At 45.7% G+C, this 27,329-nt stretch overlaps 1 protein-coding gene across 3 annotated transcripts in view; it reads right to left on the reverse strand.

The window, feature by feature from the left end:
• Positions 1-20,466, reverse strand: part of Eif4g3 (eukaryotic translation initiation factor 4 gamma 3) — a 230,731-nt gene extending 210,265 nt beyond the window's left edge. For all 3 annotated transcript variants that reach the window (XM_087906998.1, XM_087906999.1, XM_087906997.1), the window contains exon 1: positions 20,146-20,466. In XM_087906998.1, coding sequence (XP_087763124.1) covers positions 20,146-20,351 — 206 coding nt within the window. In that variant the 5' untranslated portion in view covers positions 20,352-20,466. The remainder of the gene's footprint in view (positions 1-20,145) is intronic.
• Between the last annotated feature and the right edge of the window lie 6,863 nt (positions 20,467-27,329).

The following is a 27,329-nucleotide window of genomic DNA, read 5'->3' on the forward strand; positions in this document are numbered from 1 at the left end:
GACAGCCCTCCTTTACATCAGATGTACAACTTCCAACTATCTCCTAGCTGCCAGTGTCCCAGTACCAGTGTGGCAACTATGGTAAAACACAGACAAATCTTACTGGTTCAGGAGCAGGACACTCAGCGAGTTAGGTTTCTATTTAACTTAGACAACAAGCAAGTTTTCCGAGATTGCTTTGGGATGGAGGTTCAGCGGTGGGGATTACACCCAGGGACCTTGTCCACACTAAGCAAGCACTCTAAAGTTCCCAGCTGGCACTTAAAAGCCAAACGGAAAAACAAACGATCAGAAGGTGGGAGGAAGCCTTTCTCCTCTTCTCCTTCACTCCCCTGTTGAGGCTCCATAAATGTTATTTTAAGTCCTCTTTTTGCTCTTAAATCAATGTAACTTAATCTGTTTTACAAATATAGGCCCTTAGAGAGCCAGACAAACTTTATTTCATGTTCCCGATTATAAAAGCAGCACACAAGGGCTAAGGATGCAGCTTAGTGGTAGAGCACTCATCTAGCATATGCAAGAACCTGGGTTCAAACCTCAGCACCAGGAAAGCAGTAAGTAATTAAACAAGTATCACTTGTTATATCACTTGTCATCTACCCTCACTAGATGATCCTGGGAACACTAATACACACAGGACTTTTCCACGTTTATAACTTTTTTATTATCTTGTGTGTATATAATGAGTCTGTTAGGCATACATGTCACAGCACTTATATAGAGGTCAGAGGACAGCTATGTGGAGTCCGTTCTTTCCTTCTACATTTACATGCTTTCCAGGAATGGAACTCAGGTCACAAGCTACTGAACCATCTCGCTGGCTCCTCTAGGCATATTTTAAAAATAAAATTTGAGCCAGGCAGTGGGGACTTATGCCTTTAATCCCAGCACTCGGGAGGCAGAGGCAAGCAGATCTCTGAGTTCAAGACTAGTCTGGTCTACAGAAATCCTGTCCTGAAAGAAAACAAAACAAGAAAGAAGAGAGAGACAGAGAGAGGAAGGAAGGAAGGAAGGAAGGGAGGGAGGGAGGGAAGGAGGGAGGGAGGGAGGAAGGGAGGGAGGGAGGGAGGGAGGGAGGACCAAACGAACTACTTTTCAGTGGTATAGCACTTGCCCACCACAAGTGACACCCTGGTGTAATCCCAAGAACTTGAAGAAAAAAAGAAAAGAAGCAGGGTTGATTCAAAATCAATCAATCTGAAATTAGTTTCAGAATATTAAGGATATCTGAGACTAGAGAATAGGCCCAGCTGTATCAGGCCTTCCCTGCAACCCACCCCCATCACTGTAAGATGATTAAGTACTAAACATTATTTATATTTAACATAGTAGAGCTCAATTTCTATTGTATCATCTACAGGAACAAAAACGAAAACCCCTGGTCAGCTGTCTCTCGCCTGCCCTGTTAGGGAAAAGAGACTGGGTGGGTGGGCATTTGCTTTAGTTCCAATGCGAGTATCCATCTATAAACAAGAGTATCTTCAGACAAATGCTCAAATCAGAATCTTAAATCACTGATAACTGATGATCCAGGAGGCTGAGGGTGTAGTATCGCCATAGCACTGGGTTTGATCCTCAGCACTAGACACACACACACACACATACTGGAGAATCAAGGTTCAAGTTCAAGGCCAGCCTAGGCTACACAGTGAGAACCTGTCTCAAAAAGCAAAGGGAAAAACAAAAACCTGCTCCAGCCCTCCATCTGGGCATTTCTGAGCCCCATCCCCAGACTGAAGGATGAAGGAATTAAAGTACACAGAAGAGGTTCTGCACACTCAGGTCCGTACCTGACAGCTAATCAAGCACCTCTAAGTTGCTGTGAAGCTGAAAGCAACAAGTGCACTACAAAGCACTGTGAAAGCTCAGGAACAATCTCTAAAGATTAAAAAACAAAACAGAACAAAAAAATACTAAACTACTGACCAAAGTGCTAACAAATTTAAATAAGCATTATTAAGTATCAGGTGAAACTGAGAACAATGGTGTTCACCTGTAAGACCAGTAATAGGGAGAATAAGGATCCCCAGTTCAAGGCCAGTCTGAGCTATACAAAGAACCCCTGCCTCAAAAAATAAATATAAATTCCTAGGGCTGGAGAAGTGGCTTAATGATTAAGGGCAATGGCTGTTTTTCCAGAGGACCCAGTTTCAATTTCTAGCACCCATGTGGAGCCAGGTGGTGGTGGCGCACGCCTTTAATCCCAATACTCAGGAGGCAGAGGCAGGTGGATCTCTGTTAGTTCAAGGCCAGACTGCTCTACAAGAGCTAGTTCTCTCTCTCCATATATATATGGAGAGAGAGAGAGAGAGAGAGAGAGAGAGAGAAAATAATTAACACCCATGTGGAAGCTCTTCCAGCCTCCTCAAGCACTGTATGCATGTGGCACACAGACAAACATTCAGTTAAATAGGCAAACACATAAAATAAAAATAAATAGCCAGACAGTAGTTGTGCACACCATTAATCCCAGCACTCAGGAGGCAGAGGCAGGTGGATCTCTGTGAGTTTGAGGCCAACCTGGGATACAAAGTGAGTTCCAGGACAGTCAAGGAAGAAAAAAAAAATCTGTCTCAAAAAAACAAAAACAGGGCTGGAGAGATGGCTCAGAGGTTAAGAGCACTGCTTGCTCTTCCAAAGGTCCTGAGTTCAATTACCAGCAACCACATAGTAGCTCACAACCATCTGTAATGAGATCTGGTGCCCTCTTCTGGCCCACAGGCACGCAAACCACTGTATAGTTAATAAATAAATAAATCTTTAAAAAAATAAAATAAAATTAATAAATAAAATCTCCAAAAAAGTTGTCAGCTAAATAAACATACACACATAGTTACATTGATCCCTAAACATCCCATTGTTTCCCACTCCTCTCTCAAGTCAATGTTCTGGTTACATTTACACCCTTTCCAAGTCCAGTGGTCACTCTTTACTTCATCCTATGGTCCTCCTGAGACACCCAAGAGGCATTACCATGGACTACAACTACACCAAGCAGCGTTCAGCCACTGTCTCAAGAGTCTAAAGAGTTCTCATCTCCAGGATTCCTAGATGCAGTCCTTACTCCTTCAGCCCGGGAAAGGCTAGCTCTAACTCAGCTGTGGCATCTGCCATTGTAACACGCCCCTCTGGTAGCTAAGGCATGGGAGAAGAGACTGAAAAGAGGATTTCCGTGACCTACTCCAAACCAAACACTCTGGCTCTTTGCATCCTCAATCCCAACATAAAATAATGCCGGTTGCTGTGGGCACTCAGGGGCTGGCAGATGACTCAGCAGGTGAAGTCATTGGTGAGCAGTGGTTTCATTACACTTTGGACAACAGAGAAGCCAGCAAAAGACAGCTGTCATTGTTTACATTGATGAACACGCTGTCGGGCTTCACAGGCTTGTAAAGCCACCTACTGTCAGCAAGCCCATTTTCCTTAGTTAAGTGTTCAGAAGCATCAAGTTTAGCAAGTAGCTCCTAAAATGCTGTGAACAATCTCCTTTCCCGAAGGACAATGAACTCATCATTTCTGGAGAGCTGTGGACCACAAAGCAGGTAACTGAACACTTAACAACCAACCTGATCACTAGAGGCCTACCTTTAGTCGCAGTAACCTGGGCTCTGCATGGACAGGCATCGTTCTCAACACAGGAAAGTGCTTCAGTAACACAAACAGACGTCAAAGGCATTAAACTACTTAAAATACAAAGAGAGGAAGTGAAAACAAGTGAGATAGGAATTGCTAATCTCTCTGTGACAGTGGCTTTCTGTGGCAAAGCACCCTGAGCACTCAGTGAAACTCTGCTTTGGAATGCTCTCCACTCAGTTTCACTTCTAAGAGCCAAAAGCGATCATCTTTAAGGACCCTTGTGTCGTAAGATTTTCCTCTCCAAACCCACTTTTCCAAGTTTTCATTTATAACAGAATGACTGAGAAGTTCCCATTGACATCATACACAATGGTTTACCTATATATTTTCCCCTGTAGTCCAGTTACTAGGGAGGGTGGGGCAAGAGGATCAACTGAGAACACAAGAGTTCAGGACCAGTACCGCAGACCCCATTAAAAAAAAAAAAAAAAAGACAGAGAGCCTGTAAATTAGCCATCAACATGAGGCATGAGACCAGCTGAGTATCAATAGTTCCTCCTGCTTAAAACTGATCATCAGCCTTGCCCAGTGCTAGGGAGGCAAGGGCAGGCAGATCTCTGAGTTCTGAGGCCAACCTGGTCTACATATGGCTTCCAAGCCAGCCAGTGTTATATAGTGAGACCTGTCTCAAGAAAATAAAATATAAAGCCTGATAAATAAGGGTGAGGGGACACGGGGATAGCTTGGGATGAGAGTGCACATTCAGTATGCAGGATCCTGGCTGCCAGGACACAAAATTTAACACTGTCCACCAACAGCACATCATTCCACATTAGCATTTAGAGATCTTCTATCCATAAGGAAGCTCAGCGGGAAGGCTTCGCAGCTGTCCCGACTCACAGCAGCTTCCTCATCAGATCACCAGCCACAGCGCGGACTCTCAGGATCTTCGCCTTTCTTGGTCCTTCCACTGTACTGAAATCCTCACAGACTTGTTTTCCAACCCTTTCGGCTCACACGGTTTCTTCTCATTGCAAACCCCTTAAGGTATCTCCACTTACTAAATGAACTGAACATGCCTTCCATTCACTTCAAGCCCAATATATCCATAACTGATGAACACAATTAAATTCTACATCTTCCTTTATTCGTTCAATGACAGCATCATTCTCCAGTCTCAAAAGCTAGGAGTAGGAGGCAGAAGAAATGGCTCAGCAGCAAAGAACAATGGATGTTCTTGCAGAGGACCAGGTTCTATACCACATAGTGGCCCCTGCACAAGGATGACACATAAATTACATATTTTTCCATTACCATGCGCAATCAATAAACAATTTAATTCTCTTGGGGAAAAGAGTCTGTTTTTCAAATGACTTCCACTGCGAAAATGCATTTCGAAAGCTAAGCAAATAGCTGTCCTACATGAGGCCAGCCTAGCTACATACTGCACTCCAGGACAATCTGGGCTGCAGACTAAAACCTCACCTCAAAATAAAACAAAACAAAAGCCAGCTTTCAGGCTGGAGATGCAGCTCAGTGCATGGTACTTTCTCAGCACACATGAGCCAAGTTCCCTACAGGATTTTACACAGGCTTTGAAGAAGATTTTAATCTCCTTTTATAGGCAAGGATGCTCCTGAACTCCTGATGCTCCTTCCTATCTTTCCCAGGAGTGCACTGCCATAACCAATTTACATGGGGCTAGGGGTTCAGACTCAGGCCTTGTCATTTTAGGCAAGCATGCCAGCATATAAGCTACAGTGCCAGCCATTAAGTATTATTTTTAAATTTGCGAGTCAGGAATTAAAAAGAGTCATTTGGGTAGTTATCCCCAAAGTACAATTCTCTGCTTTAAACATGATGGGTCAGGAATCACCTATGAGGAAAATTAACCAACCCGATGAACTCCAAAAGCATACTACAGTGTTGGGGAGATGGCCTACATAGTAAAGCACCTTCACTACAGAGATGAGGACCCAAGTTCACCCAGGCATCGACATAATAAAAACCAGGCCTGACAATGCACATCTGTTACCCCAAGCCAAGAGTTTACTGACCTGTCAGCCCAGCTAAGCGGTGAGAGCAGCTTCAGTGATAAGACTTGTTTCAGGAGCTAAAGTGGGAAGTGACTGAGGAAGACACACAATGATGACTTCTGGCCTCTACATGCATATACACATACAAACATATATGGTAAATTGTAGATGCTTCTATACATAAATTCGCACCGACCCGCTAAGGCTCCTGTAAAACTCTAGCAAGAACCAGCAGGCATGGCTCAGCTTAAGAGCACTTGATGGCCAGGAGGTGCACACCTTTAATCCCAGCACTCAGGAGGCAGAGGCAGGTGATCTCTGTGAGTTCTTGGGTACCTGGTCTACATAGTTCTAAGACAGCCAGGGCTGTATAACAACACTTTGTCTCTAAAAAGCTAAATAAATAAATGAGAGGAGCAGTGAAAAGACTCAGCAAATTAAGGTGCTTGTCACAGAGCCTAAATTCCATCCTGGAATCGACTCCTCCAGGATGTCCTCTGACCTCACACATGCACAGTGGCATATAAGCCCTCACAGGTACACACACACACACACACACACACACACTGTAAAAAAGAAAAGAAAGAAAACACTGATTTTTCCCCCAAAGTATTTAATAGCAAACTAGCTATCCAATAAATTGATGTGTCTCTGTCAAACCATAAGAACTATCAAAAACACAGTTCCTTTGCTGCCCAAGGAAGATGCTAATCAACAAACAAGCTATCTTATGCTCTCTCAGAATTCCTAGGCTAAGAATTCAAGTAGAAGTAGGATGTTTGAGGCACATCTTCAATCTCAGCACGGTGCCGCCACCCCAGGACCATACTTTGTCTCCAGCGCCAGCCTCCAGTAAAGAGAAGCAGGGTTGTGGAGGCGTGGGAGGCATATACAGCCTGTTGCAGGGGAAATACTAGATGAGTCTAAAACTAAAACACTTTTTAGTGCCAGAAAGTAAAAGAAACACCTTCTCAAGAGGGTGACTGGTAGGAAGGACCTGCATAGACCCGCAGGAATGCCTCCTGGCCAAGATGGCACAATCTGAGCTGCAAACAGTAATAGTAACTGCGGGTTTTCCCTCGGAAGAAAGCACTTGAGCCCATGATATGAACAAATAGCTAAATATGAGAGCAAGCTTCCTGGAAGACTGAACAACCAATAGAGACAGAAAAGATAGAAGAGAGTCACAGTCAAGCATCACCAATGTGTGTGTGAAGGTGGGATCCCAGGAATAACACTATCTTGAACTATCTCCTCAGGGCCCAGGGATTGGCAGGAAGACTCTCTGCAGAAGCCAGCTTCACACACACATCTCTACATCAACTAAACATCCCCACTGTTGCTGCTCTCAGGAGCAGGTGAGGGATACACCGCGCTGCTCTCAGGAGAAAACACTAAGAAAGCAAGGGGCATTCTCTACAGTAACTAATCACTAACAGTGAGTCAAGGACAGGAATACAGGTACAGGGCAGAGGTAGCACAGATGATTAGCATGTGATGCCCGGAGCCAAAACCCCAGCACCTCAACAAAAATGAAAATGTAGCCGGGCAGTGGTGGCTCACACCTTTAATCACAGCATTGAGAGGCAGGGGCAGGTGGAACTCTGAGTTCGAGACCACCCTGGTACACAGAGTGAGTTCCAGCACAGCCAAGGTACACAGAGAAACCCTGTCTCAAAAATAGCAAAAATATGAAAATGTAAAGAGTACCGATGTTACGAAAGCTAAGACCACTAAGTAAATACAGAAGAGGAAATTAAAGAAAAATAAAGGACTAGGCTGGTGGTGCTGGCCTGTAAATTATAGCTACCTAGGAGGCTGAAACAGGAAGAACACAAGTCCAAGACATTAGCAAAACTGAATCTGAGGCCGGACAGAGCTATGTGAGGCCTTACTTTTAAAATGCTGGGTTTGGTGCATATCACAGCCTGAGGCAGAGAGATTACAAGTACAAGGCCAGCCTGGCGCACATAGCAAGACCATCTCAAAATAATTTTAATGAACCAGACATGGCTCACGCCGGCAGTCCCACCACTCTGGAGATACAGGCAGGCAGGGGGATCAGATCATCCTCAGCTATGGCAAGCTTGAAGCCAGAGATTTTTGTCTCAAAAATTAGTACAAGTCAGATGGTGGTGGCTCTTCTAATCCCAGCACTCAGGAGGCAGAGGCAGGTCAGTCTCTGAGTTCAAGGCCACCTTGGTCTACAGAGCAAGTTCCAGGACAGCCAGGGCTACTTAGAAAAACTCTGTCTCAAAAGAAAAAAAAATAGTAAGAACAACAAAAAAAGTGGAAGAGGATCACCAGACAGCAACTCTCCCAGAGGATTTATCGGAAGGTAATAGTTGGGGAGGGGGAAGAGTAGGGGGGTACCTTCAGGAATGAAGTCACCAGTAAGGGGCAGATGCCACTAGAAACAGGCCCCCACTAAGGCTCCTGTAAACAACTCTAACAAGAACCTGCAGGCATGGCCCAGCTTACGAACACGTACTGGTCTCCCAGAGGACACAGTTCAGTGCCCAGCATCATGTCAGGCAGCCCAGATGTCTGTTCACCTGTAACTCCTTGCTCCCCATTCTAGCATCTGCCTATACTTGAGTACACACGTACACACACACACACACACACACACAATAATTTTAAAATGAATCTTTAAACAATTATAATGAAACTCTTCAGTTCACCAAAAATTAGACATGAGAACCTCAGCAGGTAAAGGCGCTTGCCACCGAGACTGACAACCAGAGTTCAATCCCTACAACCCTCATCCTGGAAGGAGAAACAACCCCTGCATATTGTCCTGACACCCATATGTATTACAGCACTCATGCATCCACATACATGTACACCCACAATAAATAAATGTAAATAAAAAGACATAAAAGTAGAGGAGGACTGGATTCAGAGTAGGAAGGGGACAAAAAGGAGCTGAAAGGAAGGTGAAAAAAACAAAACGCGTTATATACATGTATGAAGAAGGCATAAAGAAATCCATTATATGACCCCAGCTAAGACCCTAAGCAATAGTGGAGAGGGTGCCTGAACTGGCCTTCCTCTGTAATCAAATTGATGACTATCTCAAATGTTATCATCCAGCAACTGATGGAAGCAATGCAGAGAACCACAGCGGAGCACTGGGCTGAGCTCCCAGTCAGTCGAAGAGAATATGAGCAAAGATGTGAAGACCATGATGGAGATATCCACGGAAACAGCTTACCTGGGCTAATGGAAGCCTTCCAACTCTGGCCTGACAGCGAGGAAAAGAGCATAGGACCAAACTAGGTCCTCTGAATGTGGGTGACAGTTGTATAATGGGGCAGAATGTGGGGCCACTGGCAATAAGACCAGGATTTATCTCAACTACTTGTTCTGCCTTTTTGAAACCCATTCTCTCTGGAGGGATACCTTGCTCAGCCTAGATATAGTGGGGAGGTCCTTAGTTCTGCCTCAAAGCAATGTGCTAGACTTTGTTGACTCCCCATAAGAAGCCTTACCCTCTCTGAGGAGTAAATAGGGGTGGGGCAGGGAGGGAAGTGGGGAATGTGGAGGGAGCAGGAGGAAAGGAAGGAGTGGGAAACAGATTTGACATGTAAAATAAAAAAAGATAGTTTTTCTAAAAAAAATAAAATAAAGGTCAAAAGAAGGAAATCCATTATATATAACTAATATGCTATTAAAATGGGGGGATATTTTTTTTTAAACAAGATTAAAATAGCTCAATGGCAAACAAATGTAAGGCATTGGGTTTGGTCCCAGCAACAGAGAAGAGAGGGAGGAGGACAGAGAAAAATCAAGAGGGAGATGATGATTCTGGAAAAGAATACATTAACAACAAATCAGGTAAAAAAAACAGGTGAGGTCGGGCTGGAGAGTTGGCTCAGAGGTTAAGAGCATTGCCTGCTCTTCCAAAGGTCCTGAGTTCAATTCCCAGCAACCACATGGGGGCTCACAACCATCTGTAATGAGGTCTGGTGCCCTCTTCTGGCCTGCAGGCATACACACAGACAGAATATTGTATACATAATAAATAAATATTTAAAAAAATAAAATAAAAGCTAGTTTCTAGCTAGACAGATACCTCAGCAGGAAAAGCATTTGTCAAGTAAATATGAGAACGTGAGTCCAAATCCTCAAAATCCACACAATGGCCCCAGTACTCCTACGGAGAAACGGCAGAGACAGGAGAATCCTGTATCAATCACAGGCCAGTCAGCCTGATGTTCACAGCCACAAACGAAGTTCCTGTCTCAAACCAGTTGAAAGCCAACACACCAGGCTGTCTTCCAGACTCTACTAAATAAACAAATAAATAAACAAACAAGCAAACTAGTTCAGTGGCTCTTCTTAAACAAGGGTGTTGACAAGAATTTGCTCCTATTTAAGTTTACATGTTAATGTCACAGACCTTCACAACTTGAAAAAAATAAATGATGAAATACAAATTACTGGACAAAGGGCTACCTCACAAAGCATTTCAGCAATACACCTAAAAATAACATGAAGCCTTCCAGCTCTAAGTTCTAAAACAGATACTAAGTGGGGTAACCATATGACTTGCCATCCAAATCACAAGAGTAACAGAAAAGGGGGCTACCCAATTAGATAACTGTCAGTGTTGCACAAGCTCTCAAATCACTAAGGGTTTACACAAAAGAAATGTTTAGGCAAATGACCCTTTCCTTGCTAAGTCTCTTAAAAGCAAAGGGAAGATGGAGGCTGAAAGCCAAAAAAAAAAAAAAAAAAAAAAAGAAAGAAAAAGAAAAAAAAAGCTAAATCCAAAAACCCCAAAAGGCTCACAACCATGCTAACTCCAGGACCAGGGGACCTGACACCCTCTTCTGCCCTCCATGGGCACCAGGCACAAACATGGTACACAGACAAAAAAACATACACAGAATAAATTAAAAAGAAACAGCTCATGGAAAGACTCTTCAAACTCTATTCTTCACTTTTTTGTTTCGTTTTTTCAAGACAGGGCTTCTCTGTGTAGCCTCACACAAAGAGACCCACTGCCTCTGAGTGCTGGGATTTAAAGGTGTGCACTACCATGTCTGGTGTTTACTTGCTGCTGTTAAATTTACTCAAACACATATTTTTAAATTTTCTAAATGTTGAGCTAAAGTACACTTATATATATATGTCTGGACAGTTATGATTTTTTTTAAAAAATATATTTTCTTATTACTTGGATGTGTGTATACAAGGCACGTATGTGTGGGTGCTCAGAAGGCAGAAGAGGGTGTAGGATTCACTGGAGCCATGAGCTGCTCAACTTGAGGACCCTCTTAACCACTGAGCTACCTCTCAAGACCCTCTTCGTAATTTTTTTTTTAAGTCAAGAACAGAATCACTGATTGTCCACACCAACACTCGGTTTTTAATGTTGCCTAAGATGCAAGCACACTTGGCCACTTACCACAACATGAAGGGTCTATACTAAGGTCAAGTGCTCGTGTCAGCTTCAGAAACAGAAGTTACCACAGAAAGTTGAACTGGTTCCAAATTCTACTTCTGAAAGATCGACAATGTAATATTGAGAGTATTGGCTGCCTCAATTAAGCCTCAAGAATTCAAAAATTTTAGTCACTAGATACTTGATGGCATTAAAATTCTGCAGAGGCTAATGAAGATCCACTTCTGCATATTTATTAGTGAGACTTACTAAAAAGTAGATATAACCTTACTGCTCTAATATTTAGAATTCAAGTCAAGGAAAAGGTTTTGTTTTTGTGGGGAAATTTTCTGGCTAAAATTAATAAAGTCCGTGTTTTATTAAACTCATGCGGTTATTAAAATCCCTCTCTTCCTTTTCTGAGGAAGCATCTACCATGCAGCACTTACTGATGTGCAGCACTATGTAGAGCAGCCTGGCCTTGAACTCACGACATTCACCTGACCCTGCCTCTGCTTACTGAGTGTACACACAATATTAAACATGAAAAGGCTGAATGGGAGACTTTTTCAAGTCCTTGTATTTGGCAGAACACTTATATTCAGAATGATGATAAAAACTAAAGACTTGGGCTGGAGAGATGGCTCAGAGGTTAGGAGAACTGACTGCTGTTCCGGAGGTCCTGAGTTCAGTTCCCAGCAACCACATGGTGACTCACAACCATCTGTAATGAGATCTGGTGCCCAGAACACTATATACATAATAAATAAATTTTAAAAAACAACAACTAAAGACTCAAGGGGGCTGGAGAGATGACTCTGCAGTTAAAAGCACTTGTTTCTTGCTCTTTCCAGGGAACCCAAGTTCTGTCCCTGGCAGTCAGGGGACTTCCAACTATCTCTAACTCCTGCTCCTAACTTCTTCAGACTCATTCCGAGCCCCTCAGAATCTAGATCCATTTTCTCAAGCATTCAATCACCAGAATCTGGTGCTCCCAGCACTCAGGAGGGGGACCCTTAGAACCCAGTTTCTGCTGTGCTTGTTTCATAGTGGATAATTAAGAGTCCCTACTCTTAATTCATTTCCTCTGCATATCCAGACCCTTTTCTCTTTACACCCATCTTTGCATTCAAGTTGTTTGCTTTCTGTTGGTGGCAGTAACGATGTTTTTCCGAGACGATGTCTCGTGTCACCCAAACAGGCTGTAGCCACGGATCACTTTCAACTTCCAATCCTCCTGTGTCCACCTCCCATACCCAGCTTGCAAATTTATTTTCTATTCTTAATTTATTTACTGTGTGTGTATATGTACATGCATTTGCACAAGACAAAGAAGATAAAAAGGCAGCTTGTGGAAGTCAGTTCTCCACCCATGGGTTCCTGGGCCCAAACTCAGGAAGGAGGTCGGATTTGGCAGCAAGCGAAGATAATCTGGCCAGTCCTCAGGTTTCTTATCAACTATCTTCCAGGGCCCAGCAAAGCCTAGTAAAAAGACAAACGGTGCCTCACCCTTTCTCACAGGATTCCTGCCTACCCTCAAGGATTTAGACTGCTGGTTAATTTTCTATCTCTACCTAGTTTTACTGTCATTTCTAACTTCTCTTTGTCCCCCACCTCAGTCCTGCTCCCTAACCCACTAAATCCCTCCTCTCATGACTCACTCATCACAGAAACACTTCCTAAAAACCAAGTTATGATCTCTATGAGTTTGAGGCCAGTCTGGTCTATAGAGTGAGTTTCAGGACAGCCAGGGCTACACAGAGGAACCCTGTCTCAAAAAACCAAAAAGAAGAAAGAAGAAAAAAATCTAAAACTATAAACAGACAATCTGACTGTATTTTCCAAAAACTAAGAGTTTAAGTCTAATACAATTCAAATCCATACAGACCCCGTAGCTCAGCTCAGCAGCTGAGCATATGATTAGCTCAATTGTGTACTGACAGGATACGCAACCCAGAAACAATACAACACAAGAGCCCAGGAAAGTTCAGTGGCCATACTCTACAAACCCCCAGGCATGGTGACGCACACGTGAATCCAGCACTAGAAGTTGACCCTGTCCAAAACCAAAAACCAAACCCCTTCCAAATCTTAATCTTCTAAGGTTGACAGGAAATGTTTCCGAGCCAAAGTCTAACATCACAGGGGTGGAGGTCTTAATCAAGTGAGAAGGCACACACATGTATTTTTTACTTCTTTCTCTGTTTTTTTAATTTTCTGCTAAAACCGGGCACAGTGACAGTGTCTTTCATCCCAGTACTAGGGAGGCAGAGGCAGCAGATACCTAAGTTTGAGGCTAGCTTGGTCTACATAGTAAACTTCCAATGTTACTTTGTATGATAAACCCATTTTTAATCTGACTACAGATGTGGCTTCTGTGGCCTCTGCATGACACCCTAGTCCCCACCCCCATAATCGAAACTTCACACCCACCCTAGCTCCTTCAGAGTTGTAACTGGCCAGCAAAGATCCATCTCACAGGAAATCACACCCAGATTTTCAATTTCATCACGGATCAGACAACCCTGAATGCTGAGAGTGAGTTAAGATGCCATGCACCTTACCCCTAAAACCAAGCACTATTTATTCTAAATTCTGGCAACCCCATGGTGAATGGGATAGGCACTTACATCCTATCAACAAACACTAATATCTTAGGAGTCAGGAAGCACACAGTGGGCTCAGCACACACCAAGAAGCTGTAGCTAATAAAGGTCACAAACTGACAAGTTTCAAATGCACTTAAAATAGACTCAACTATCTCCGGTTTCAGCTGAGGCACCAGGAGAGTGAAAGGCTCCTCCTGGTTGGCAGCAATCCAAAGAACTGCAAGTCATCTGAGAATCCTGAAGTCGCATGGGACTCTGCGGCATTTCATCCGTTGCAATCTCAGCTGTGCTTCGGCACTGCTGAAGTAATGTGCCTGCCGAACAACCAGGAAATCGTTTCTTACTGTAGTAGCTCAAAATACTACCCCTAAAGTAAAACAGCTCTCCTCACCAGAGTATACTCCAGAACCCACTTCCCCTCGGACCTCATAATAAACTAACTATCCTCACCCAGAGTGACCCGGTCACTGACCATAATAACCTTACTTTATGCTCTCAACCAACTTTATACAGTCTAGAGCATGACATGTCACAGAGACATTTCAGTCTCTGGCTAAATCTAGTAGGAAGCCTTATATGAGCAAGCTATCTTCCCTGGGTCCATGTTAGCATCCTTGGAGGACCAATAAATTGCCACAGAAACATGGGTCCACCAGACCCACAGAGATAGCATTAATTGGTCCAAATAAGTCCTGCCCTATACCTGCAATAGCAAAGCACACCTCCAAGCCATCTTCAAAATTCCAAGCCCTTGGAATTCAAGTTCACTAATCCCTTCACTTCAGAGAAAAGGAAAAGAGATGCTCCCAAAACAACAGCTCTAGAAACAGAAGAATCAGAAGTTAAAGGTCATCACCAGTCTGCCCTACATAAGACCCTGTCTCAAAATTAAATAAATTAGTAAGAGCAAACACAAACCCTCCAAATTCAAACACAGCACTTCTGAATATATCAAGTTCGATCTTGTTATTTTAAGGTTGACAGGGATTATTTCAAAAGTATAGTATCAGAAGGGCAATTATCTTTTTTAAAAATATGGTTACTTTAGATTTCTCTTATTATTTTCTGTGTACTGTAAGTCGTGTGTGTGCACTTGTGTGTGTGGGGGGGGTGCCTGTGGAGATGTCAGAAGAGGGCATCAAAGCCCCTAGAACTGAAGTTGCAGACAGTTGCGAGCCATCAAATGTGTATTTGGAATACAATCAGGTCCTCTGCAACAGCCAGGGTTCTTAAAAGCAGTGTTCTAGCTCCATAAAGTCATTGGTCTTATGGGATAAAACAGGAGAAAGGCACTGAAGGGCAGGTGAAGCACAAATGCTCAGACCATTGTGTAGGAGACACTTTGAATCTATAGCAGTTACATTTTCAATAGTACTTCTCATTCCCCACACTGGGGAGACGAAGACAGAAAAGCAACATGACTATAATCTACTAACATGCTTTACAGCAGCCACAGAACTGAGGAAAGCCAGCTGGTGGGCAGGCAGCTCTAGAAAGCTGGATCAATTCTCAGTCATGGGTCTAACCTGCTCAGACATCAGCTCCGTCCAGGAAGCTCTAACTCTGCTGTCCACAGAAAAGACGCACAGCAGAGTCAACCCTGAGCCCGACCTCAGTAGTACCCTCTCTATTGGCCTGTTGGGACCAATCTCTCAGGGCAAGGTAACCTCAACCCTAGGCCTAGCCCCAGTCTGGAACACAGTAGGTGATAAATGAGTAAATTCATAAACTCAAGAGAGATAGGCAAATGTGGTCATTTTCGCTATCACATGGGAAACACCGTTCTTAATTTTTTTTTTCAAAGAACGTCCCTCTCAAGATTTATCAGAAACATCAGTGTAAAACATCAACCCATTAGTGCTGAGATGGCCCACACTCAGTCTGACCAACACTCACCCCTGTCACCAGTCAACCCACTGCAGGTAGAGGCAGCAGCTGCGCTGTGACACAGGTACCTGGAGAGGGCTCTTCTCCAATCCCATTTTGCACTGTCTCCCTTCCTCCCTCCTGTGAGGATCTGCCTTCAAAAATTCATTTGGTTTTGCTTGGTCTGAGATAGGGTCTCACTGTATAGCCCTGGCTGATCTCCAACTCAGAGATCTCCCTGCCTCTGTCTCCGAGCATTCAAGATTTGACACTTGCTTAATGGAGGGGCTTAGGAATGGAGACATGCTGGATGCCATGAAAGCCTCAGTATTCCGGCTACTAACTATAATGGACTTTTGCTGGAGGCCTTGCTGACCCCTGAACAAACAGAAACATGAGCTCAATCCAACAGAGGGCCCCTATGCTGTCAGGCTCCATGAGAGAAGACGGCACACTTGTCTAGCAGTATGTGGTTGTGAACTAATTAAAACCCTGGACAGTGTGGCTGTGTTCTAGATTACTCCACATGGCTTCTCTCAAATACAGAGAAAAAATGGAACTCCCTTCCAGCCCTGTATGCAGGCTGCTCACCCAGCTGAGGAAGTGAGGCACCATGGGCTTAGCCTTGGTCACTAGTCTGCCCACACACTACCTTTCAAGAGCATAGGAAATGTAACTAACTTTCCTGAACATCAATCAGTACCCTTGCCTGTAAAGGTAGACAACACCCACCTTATTAGACGTCTTGGAAAAATTAAATAGACTCCTGCGTGTATGACTTCTAGAGCAGTAGGTATTACTCAAATCTAGTTATCAGAGAGGCAAAAGAAAGACATTACAAGCTTCACCCCGTAAAGACCAGCTTTAAGTCAATGGGAGGAAAATTTAAAAAACAAACAAACGAAAAAAAAGAGCAACAAGAATATCGCAAAGACAGAAAGAACACTTACGACAAAGGCGCTAGAGACAGAAGTCATACTCTGGTTGACACGGGTCTCTACCTATTTCTGATCCTGGGAAGATCTACGGTCTCGTTTTTGTTTGTTTGTTTGTTTGTTTGTTTTTGAGACAGGGTTTCTCTGTAGCTTTGGAGCCTGTCCTGGAACTAGTTCTTGTAGATCAGGCTGGCCTCAAACTCACAGAGATCCGCCTGCCTCTGTCCTAAGTGCCGAGACAAAAGGTGTGCACCACTCCAGCACAGCATAATCAGCAAATGTCTTTCTTTCTTTTTTTTTTTTTTAAGATGACTTACTTATTTTTATTTTCTGTGCATTGGTATTTTGCCTGCATGTATATCTGTGTGAAGGTGTTGGACCCCCTGGAACTAGAGTTACAAGCAGTTGTAAGTTGCTATGAGTGCTGGAAACCGAACCCAGGTCCTTTGGAAGAGCAGATTGTGCTCTTAACTACCAAGACATCTCACCAGCCCCTCTGCCTTATTTTAACTGGCTGCCCCAAAACAGTAAGAAGTCTCCCCCCAGAGTTTCAGCAGCCCTGAGAGAAATAACACCCTGAAATCCACCATACACACAGAATACTGCATTGCTAACATATGAGTACCTAACTAAGATTTTCTGAAAGGTAGGCAGGCAGTTTCAATCTAACGAGCTAGGATTTTTTTATTTTTTTATTTACTTATTTTTGTTTTTTTTGAGACAGGGTTTCTCTGTGTAGCTTTAGAGCCTGTCCTGATACTCTGTAGACCAGGCTGGCCTCAAACTCAGAGATCCGCCTGCCCCTGCCTCCTGAGTGCTGGGATTAAAGGCGTGCACCACCACCACCCGGCTAAGAGCTGGGATTTAATGGGAGACCCAGTAAGCCTCTAAAGAAATTCTGTGCAAAGACAGCTTTTGATCAAAATGGCAGTTACTCTGTCAGCCAGAAAAAGGATGAACACTGTCAAGATTCTCAACAGAGCAGTCTCAATCTCAACAGAGAGCTGAGCATACCTCAAGACAAATATTCCCATATTCTCCTTGCTTTTAGTACTTTTCCTGTCAGGTAGGTTTTTCACTGTCCTGCCCTGTCATCCCAGTCTCGCTCTGACAGGAGCCATCCACTGATTCTCTGCAGTCTATGTGGCCATTTCTCCTTCACCTGGCCTCAAAGATCCTGCTGTGCAAAACTGACGCCTGCTTAGAAACAGCTTCACGTTTACATTCAGATCCCTTGTTTTCAACACTTCCCTTCATTCCAAAGACACCTGAACACTCAGAACAAATGAAGGACACCTGGCCATGCATCGTCTTCCAATATTTTTTTTTTAAATAAACTGCTTGAGCTAATTAATATGAAGCAAGCAATTGTACCCATATGCCTTGAGGAAATGGAGATCTTCTCAAGCCATGGAAAGAGCAACTCCAGCCCCAGGGCTTCACTAGCACCAACTTAATGCATGACGGCGCTTGATCAACCCAAATTCCCACATTCCCTCTAGTTCGAAAAGCAGAATTGCTCTGCTTTGATCTATTTCCGACCTCTTCCATTACCAGATGACAATATTTTACCACTGATGTGTTCTGAGACGCCTGTAGCCTATGCTTCATTTACTATCTAGATAAATACTTACAATTTAGCAATGTAGTCTTGCCAGGTGAAAGGCAGGAATGGTAGAACACATCAAGTCTAAAATGTCAACTGCCATGACATGGGGCAAAATACGACCCTAAAACAACATGGCTGAAGCCAATATTGCCACAAAGAATTTAAAATCATCTCCTCTGCAAAGGGCACCTTAAACTTACTCATCCTTAACAGCTGCACTTTCTATTTTAAAGAAAAGATAAAAATTTAACTTGAAGTACCTGTCACTACTTCCGAGCTGCAACCAGCTCAGAGTTTTTCCAGTGCTGCGACTGTGAAGTGCACAGGAAAAAAAGCACACTTGGGATACTCAAGTCACCCCGATTTGTATCCGAAGAAGCCACCAACTTCACCAAGGGCTGCTGTCACATACGGCACTGTGATTCCCTACTTGTTATTCTGCATGTCACGAGCACACCACTACTCCCTAAAAGAAGCAGGTAATGAGTAACTCGCTTGGTCCCGAGACAGAAACCTACAAGCACAGACCATCAGGAAAAACAACCGTAAAATTAAGAAGGAATGTGAACTAAGCATGAAGGGAACCTAAGCAGACCAAAGCGACCCAATTCTACACTGAAGCAGGCTAAGCAGCCAACCTGCTTCTTCCCAGGCCAGCAGCTGCGCATGTGGGTCAGAAGTAACTCGGTTTTCCATGAAACACTAAACATTCTCAGCAGTGAGCGCTTAAAGGAACATAATCACGCGTGGTCAAAACATTATGAAATCAGTACACACACCACACTGGAGCATTGAAAGATGTGGACTAACAACATTTCGAGAACACAGAAAGGGCACTTGACAGAAAACAAACAATGACCTGAGGTGACCCAAGAAGGGAAGTGTTTTTCCCCTTCTCAAAGTAATCAATACAGACAAGAATCAAACTAGACTGAGATGATCTGCGGCTCAAACACCACAACTACGTCTAAAGTCAAATACAGGGCAACAATCGCAAAGACCACAGCACAGCAGACATCCAATAATCGTTTGTTGATTTTCACAAGTACAAGGGACATAGGGAGGAGGGGCGAATGATGAAATGTTATTCTCAGGTAGCTAACAAACACCTTGCTTGCCTGGCGGTGGTGGCGCACACACTTTTTAATCCCAGCACTCAGGGGTCGGGACAGGCGAATCTCTTGAGTTCGAGGCCAGCCTGGTCTAAGCCAGGGATACACAGAAAAACCCCGTCTCGAAAAATACCAAAAAACAAAAAAAAAAAAGAAACGCCTCCTTGCCGAAGCTCCGTGGGAGCCGTGAATTCGACATTTCAGTCGGACTAAAACACCTGGTCGCCAAGACTTTTCAATCAAAGCTATCCCGACTTTGACATCATGAAATTAAGACACGCTGGAAACTAGACTCTTCCTGGGGAGCCCTGGTACCCTCCAGACATTAGAGGCACACTTACTAAAGCCCTTAGGGAAAAATGTTCAGCATAACACCAGTCTTGGAAGAAGTGACACTTCTGGGGGTGCTGGGTAATGTGAGTTAACTTCCTCTTCCTTTAAAAAGGTCAAAGACAGGGAAGAGTCCACTGCAACATTTCCTCCTTAGCCGGTTCCACCACAAACCACAACACAACTCTAATTGCTTAAAATAAAAAAGCATTAGCCAGAGGGAGTGCTTTCTGTACACTTGTACGATATGGCAGAAGACCCAACTTACCTCGGGAACGAGCTGATTCGTTTCGAACAGGAAATTTACCAATAAAGTTTACTGTGGATTCTAAATAATAGAGAGGCCACCGAGCGAGCACCGCTGACGGCAGGGCCTCCCGACAATCAGAAAAGCCTTGCCTGCAGGGCTGGTCCCAGGCACCAGCAAATTCTGCCCAATAAAGGGGAGGGGGCCTTCGAGGGCAGAGCTCCCCCAGATCCGCGAGAGCTGCACAGGCATGGCCCGGGGGAAGCTAGCGTTCACGGTACCGCAGAGGGTCCCGGGGTCCCAGCAATGCGGCCACCGGTGCACCCCAAAAAGATCGGGTCAAGCCCCGTCCCTTCCCTTGCAGGACAGTGGTGGCAGGCAAGGAGGTTCCCACCAAGGGTCGCTCTGGACCGCTGGAAGGCGAAAAGGATACTGTTGGGGCGCCGGGGTCTGGAGGGCCCTGATGTTCGGGTGAGGAGGGGCCGCCGCCGCTACCGCTGCTGCCGCCGCCGCCGCTGCCGCCGCCGCCGGGTGAGGAGGCGGTACCGCCGCCGCTGCCGCCGCCGCTCCGGTACCGGGTCCGGTTCCTGCTGCAGCCGCTGAGCCTGATTTCAGAGCCGGTTTCTGCGGTAAACTCATGGCAAAGCGAAGCCACCAACCCCCCCAGAGCGGGACCGGGCGCGCCGGGGTGCAGGGGCCGGGGGCAGCGGAGGGGCGGGATAGGGGCAGACCCGGGGAGGCGGCGGGAGCGGGGGGCCGGGGGGAGGCTGGGAGGAGGAGGAGGAGGGGGCCGGGACCGGTCACACACGCCCTCCGCCGCCGCCGCCGCCGCCGCCGCCTCCGCCGCCGCCGCCGCCGGCAGCAGCAGCCGCCCCGCGGGCCAGCACCACCGGCTGCCGGTCTCCGTGACAACGCGACCCCGGGGAGGGGGGGGCCGGACCCGGCGGGGGCAGGAGGCGGAGAGACCGGACCTTTCACGGCAATATCCTCATGGGCCGGCGGCGGGGGGTCTCTGTCCCCCTCCCCGGGGGAAGCGGCGCCCTTCTCGGTAGCGGGGCTCGGGCGATGCGGACGGATTTTCTTCACTCAACGAGCAGAGCATCCAACATGGCGCTGCGGCCGCCTCCAGCAGTCCGGCAGGACGGCCGCTCGGAGCTTTTCGGCCCTTTTCGGAAGGGCTCGGCGGACCGAGGGTGGAAAGCTCCTTCGGCTCTTTCCGGAGACGGCGAAGCGCCGGGGTTCTTCGGGAGCTCTCGGGAGCGTCTTCGGCCGCTGTTCGGGAGAGCTGCTTGGAACTGACTATTTCTCGCGAAAGATCGGTGATCCGGGGCTGCCGAGGCTCTCCGCGGCACGGTACCGGGCGGAGGGATAGACCAAAGGAGAGGTTTGTAAGGGCGAGAGCCCTCCCCTGCGGCCCAGCCTCAAAGAACAATAGTAACGGCACCCGAGGCCAAGGTCCGCCGAGACCTACCAGCAAGCGTCAAGAGGCGCCGGAGCGAGAAACCAAGTCGCTAAAGAGAGAACGGCTAAACCGGAGCACAAGGCGACTGACAGGAACCCGCCTGTCACAGGGACTTATTAACATAACAGATGCCACTCGCCGGCACTTGACGTCGCAAGTCACAAGCATTATGTCGACACGTCGTCCTCGGGTGCTCTTCAGTGCGAAATGGAAAGAGGAGCGCCATTTGCGGAGGAGGCCCAGAGGAGAAAAGTGACTTCCCCAAGGTCACCCAGCTGGGATTGAATGAAGCGAACCCAAAATCTGGATTCCACCTTCTCTGGAATAAACCTTGCCTTCTAGGATGCAAACGGACCTACCTGCCTTTCCAGCAACTTTGACCCAGGGCTCTGTAGGGTCTTCCCGAAACCTTCCCAAGACTGTAGTCGGCTCCCCTACTACAGTATTGCTGGGATGACACTTGTTGATAAGTCCCATTCCCATCCACACTTTGCACACCACACCTGCACCCCTCAGTAGGAGCCTTGTCCCCAGCACACAGTAACATTAACTGACAAGGAGTCACAGGCGTCTCCGAACTGTGAAAAGAGTATTTCATTAGTTCATATAGTCCCAAGAAATAGGTAATCCCATTCTTACTAATGAAGAATCTGAGGACCATAAAGCCTATCATCCACTACAGAGAGAGAGAGAGAGAGAGAGAGAGAGAGAGAGAGAGAGAGAGAGAGAGAGAGAAGTTTGAGGCTCAAAACTGACAGAGTTTGACAAGGCCACGTGATCACCAATGCCGTGAACAGAGGAAATTAGTGGCTGTTAGGACATACTTCAGTGATAAAGAATGCTTGCCTTGCAAACATGAGGACCCAAGTTCAGTCCCCAGAATTTACTCAGAAAGTCTAGCAGGATGACCTACCTGTGTTTACAATCCCAGCACTGAGGAAGTGGTGACCAGCGGGTCCCTCAGGCTCACTGGCAAACCTGCCGACTCTGCCTGGTGAGTTCTAGGCCAGGAGAGACCCTGTCTCAAAAATAAAAAGGTGGGGGTTGGAAAGAAAGATGGCTCGGTGGTTAAGAGCACGGACTGCTCTTCTAGAGGACTCAGTCCCATTCCCAGCACCCACATGGCAGCTCACAACTGTCTGTCACTCCAAGATCTGACACCCTCACACAGACATATGCAGGCAAAATATCAATGCAAATTAAATTAAAGTAAATAAATTGTAGATAAATAAATAAAAAGTGAACAGCACCTGAAGTTGTCCTCTACCCTCCACACACACATGAACACACATAAGATTGTGTCCTGGGCAGTGGTAGCAAATGCTTTAATCCCAGCCTTGTGGGTAGGGTAGCAGAGGCAGGTGGATCTCTGAGTTCTAGACCAGTGAGTTTCTCCAGGATGGCTAGGGTTACACAGATAAACACACTCTCTCTCAAAAAAAAAAAAAAAAGATTGTGTTCTGATTCCTACTACTGTAGTGGGTTTGGGGGCCAGGATAAAGGTTAATATTTCTAGGGGTTTTTTTGTTGTTGTTGTTAGCTTACTTGTTTTTTGAGACAGGGTCTCAAGGCTCAGGCTAGCTTCAACTCTTTGTGTGCCTGAGGGTGACCTTGAACTCCTGATCTTCTTGCCTCTACTGGGATTACAGGCATCTACCACTGTGCCCTGCTTGGGTTTTTTGCTTTTTATTTTTGGTTTTTCGAGACAGGCTTTTTCTGTAGCTTTTGAGCCTGCCCTGGAACTGGTTCTTGTAGACCAGGCTGGCCTTGAACTCACAGAGATCTGCCTGCCTCTGCCTTCCGAGTGCTGGAATTAAAGGCTTGCACCACCACCGCCCAGTAGCTTTTTTTTTTTTTTTAAGCTTTCCGTGTAGTGGATACTTAACTCGTAACAACTCCTGGGAGCCCCAGGTGCTCCCAGAAGGAGACAAGAGCATCCAGTTGACATAGTCCCCACCACCTCTACCTGGCTGAGCCTCCAGGGTTCCCAGCACCGAAAAGGAAAGCCTCCTCCCATCTCCTGACCAGGACACAGCAGCTACTTCCTACTCTGTTGTCCTCAAGTGTGGATTCTCCACTCCTCCTCAGGGTTGACTAACTCCAGGGAAAATTCCCAGGTGATCCTTCAATCCTCCAGATTCTCATTTCAGGTTCTGAGACCTCAGGCTTTTTTTTTTTATCTCAATCAAAATCTGTTCCCAAATGAAAATATCTGACTTCTTGTTTACCCTAGGCTGATAGCAGATTGATAATTGCTTAATTGTTATTCTTTTCTGAGCTAGTTTCCTTCTTTTATCTTAACAATAGCTACAAGCATCGTGCAATTAGTGTGTGCTTGGCCTTTGCTACGCATTTTGTGAGCATTATCAGTTTCAGACAGGGTAGATCCTGGGGAAAATGATGTTAAAGTGTAGATAAGATCGTGACGTCAGGTGATCAAGCAAAGGATGCTCCAAGAGCAAAGTCCTGGAGATAGTGCTCTCTCCATTCATCCAAAAGTGTGAGCCTTGGGGCCAGGGCTATAGTTCAGTGGTAGAACAAATGTCCTGGCTTCATCTTTTGTGTGTGTGTGTGGTTTTTCAAGACAGTGTTTCTCTGTGTAGCCATGGCTATCCTGGAACTCGCTTTGTAGACCAGGCTGACCTTGATATCGGAGATCTACCTGTCTCTGCCTCCCAAGGGCTGGGATTAAAGCCACGTGCCACCACCGCCTGGCTGGCTTCATCATTTCTTGAAAAACTGACCCTGGAGCCATGGTTGAGTGCTTACCGAACACTTGTATACACATACAGGAAGAACAAGCCTTCTCAACACTCCCACATCCTACAGAACAGCTAACACTACTATGTGTAGACATTTTTCATAGGTTAACTCATTCCCCTGGCAATACTGTAAAATGAGCACTATACCTCATTCACCAGCAAAGAAATTAAGACTCAAGGACCTGAAAAGTTAATTTGTATGGCTTCTAAGTGAACATCCTGGGCTTCAAACCCAAGGCACTATTACTTCTAGATCTGTTAGACACCTTGCCTTCAGCATAACAACCCTCTCAACACAGACGCTGGCAAGAAAATCTGATTGGGTGTTAAAGAGAAGGTTCACAGGTTATGAGCACCAGTTGCTCACCCAGAGGACCCAGGTTTCATTCCCAGTACACACGGCAGCTCGCAACCATTTGTAACTCCAGTTCCAGAGAATCTGATGCCTTTTGGCCTCCTTGGGTACCAAGCATGTACATGCACAGACATATATCAGGTAAAACACTCCAACACATAAAAAATATTCAAAGATCTGATTTCTTCACCTTGTCCATTAAGAACTTTCTATGAGAACAATCGAAATAGCTTAGTAAGTGTGGGTTCCTGCTGTCTGATGACCTGAGACTCGCCAGAACCTGCGTTGTAGAACGAAGGTAGTAGGAACAGGCCCAAATGTGGGAATGGGGGCCTGGTTGCCAGAGACTAAAGTAGCTACTAAGACTAACGGTTAGAAGAGGAGCCTGGATTCTGAAGGATCTGAGATTTAGGCTAAATCTTGAAGGGTGGGGGAAAGACTCATGGCATTCATGAAAGGCTCTTATTTCTTATTTTCATTTAAGTGTGTGTGTGTGTGTGTGTGTGTGTGTGTGTGTGTGTGTGTGTTTACGTGAATGCTGGTGCACAGAGACCAGAAGAGGACATCAAACCCCCCACCCCGTGCTGAAGTTGACAGGCTTTTGTGAACTCACCTGATATTAGTGCTGGGAATTGACCTTAGGTCTTCTGCAAGAGCTGTGCACACTCACACACTTCCAACCACTGAGCCATCTCTCCAGCCCCTAGAGAAAGGTTTTAATCCCCTTGAAGCTAGATTTTCCTCATCTGAGAAACAAACTCCACCTCCTGGAGTCTGGGGAATAAACACAGAGTGCTTCCCCAAGGATTCCCTGGTGTGCAGTCATTTTTTTTTTTTTTGGTACACTTTAACCGTTATGATTCATTAATGCAGAGACACTTCATTGTCTTTTAAAAATCCCTCTGATGTGGCTAGTGCTCAAATGGAATATGAAATCTGAATGACTTAATAATTGTGAATTGCCAGAGGATTTTATGCTACCCCACAGGAATCTCAGGCAACACAAGCCAGGCTCTGCCTCACCACACAGGAAGAAAGCAGGGCCAGAATATCTTAGAACAGGCAGACTTCATGCCCAAGAGGAGTGTTGTCAATTTGGATGGCCAGCAGCTATTCCCAGAGCCCACTGCACCTGTGGCAAATACCTGCATTCCCTGTGAGCAGAAAGAACACTCATTTTATGCATATTCTCAGTTGGGGGATTGCTGTTTGCATGAACATGAACTGGCCCAGGGTTCAGTGACCAGGCTGCTTCTACCTTTAACTCCTGGGCTTCAACAATCCTGCCTCAGCCTTCCATGGATCCAACCCTAGATGCAGAAGCTTTTGTTCTTTCCTCCTTCCTCTTCCCTGCCCTCCTCCCCAGCATTAGGGATGAACCCAGGACCTCATGCAAACCAGGCAAATTATCACTGATTTTAACCCCGGCCCATTCTCTTGTGTGTGTGTGTGTGTGTGTGTGTGTGTGTGTGTGTGTGTGTGTGTGTTTGTAGTTTTGGGTTTTGGTTGATTGGTTGGGTTTTAGAGACAGATCTGCCTGCCTCTGCCTTCTGAGTCCTGGAAGTAGGCAGGTAGATTTCTGTGAGTTCAAGGCCAACCTGGTCTACAGAGCTAGTTCCAGGACAGCTTGGGTTGTTACACAGAGGAAACCAAAATAACAAACAAAACAATTATTTTCTGGGCTGGGCAGTGGTGGTGCATGCCTTTAATCCCAGCACTTGGAAGGCAGGAAGATCTCTGTAAGTTCGAGGCCAGCCTGATCTACAGAGCGAGTTCTAGGATAGGCTCCAAAGCTAAACAGAGAAATCCTGTCCAGGTGGGGGGAAAAGTATTGGGGCCAAGAAGTAGTGGCACACACCTTTAATCCCAGCACTCAAGAGGCAGAAGTAAGTGAATCTCTGAGTTCAAGGCTAACTTGGTCTGCAAAGTGAGTTCCAGGATAGCCAATGCTGTTACACAGAAAAACCCTATCTGGAAAAAAAAAATTACACATATATAATATGACCTGGAGAGGTGGCTTAGAAGCCAAGAGCACTGGCTGCTCTTCTCTCCCAGGGCACCCAGGTTTGATTCTCAGCCCCCACAGGAGAGCTCACAGTCCTCTGTAACTCTCATCCCAAAGGATTCAAAACCCTCTTCTGGCCTCCATGAGCACAAACATGGAAGTAATGCACAGAATATTCCATTCTGTGCATGGAATAATGCACAGAATGTCCAGACAAAGCATACACATACATATAATAAAGGAAAAATACAATTATTTTATGTAAATATGCATTGCCTGGATGTGTATATGTGTACTACATGTGTGCAGGAACCTGTGGAGGTCAGAAGAGAGCCCTGAATGCTGTAGAACTAGAGTTACAGATGGTTGTGATCCACTGTGGTCATTTGAACGTACTTGGCCCCCATAGGCTCATAGGGAGCGACACGAGTAGGAGGTGCAGCTTTGTTGAAGTAGGGATGGCCTTGATGGAGGAAGTGTGTCACTGTGGAGGCAAGTTTGGAGGTCTCACATATGCTCAAGCCACACCCAGTGTCTCAGACCACTTCCAGTTGCCTTCTGATTAAGATGTAGCCAGTACCATGTCTGCCTGCACACCGCTGTGTCCCGCCATGATGATAATGGACTAAACTTCTGAAAATACAAGCCACCCCAACCAAATGTTTTTCCTTTGTAAGAATGTCATGGTGTCTCTTCACAACAATAAAAACTGTAACTAAGACAGCCATTATGTGGGTGCTGGGAACTGAACCTGGAAGCTCTGCCACCTCTTAACAGCTGTGTGATCTCTCCAGCCCCCCATCTCATCCCAGTGTGATGTCTTTCTGTTGGTTTCTTGAGACAAGGTCTCACTGTGTCACCCTGGTTGTCCTGGAACTCATTCTGTAGACCAGACTGACCTCGAACCCTGCCTCCCAAGTGCTGGAATTAAAGACGTGTGCCACCACCTCCTGTGATTTCTTAATTTAAAGCCCGCGAGGCTTCGTTCATAGAGTCCTGATGATATAATCTTTAAAAAACAAATACCTTCCAA

The sequence above is a fragment of the Myodes glareolus genome, chromosome 6, assembly GCF_982192425.1.
Source record: "Myodes glareolus chromosome 6, mMyoGla1.1, whole genome shotgun sequence".
Lineage (NCBI taxonomy): Eukaryota > Metazoa > Chordata > Mammalia > Rodentia > Cricetidae > Myodes > Myodes glareolus.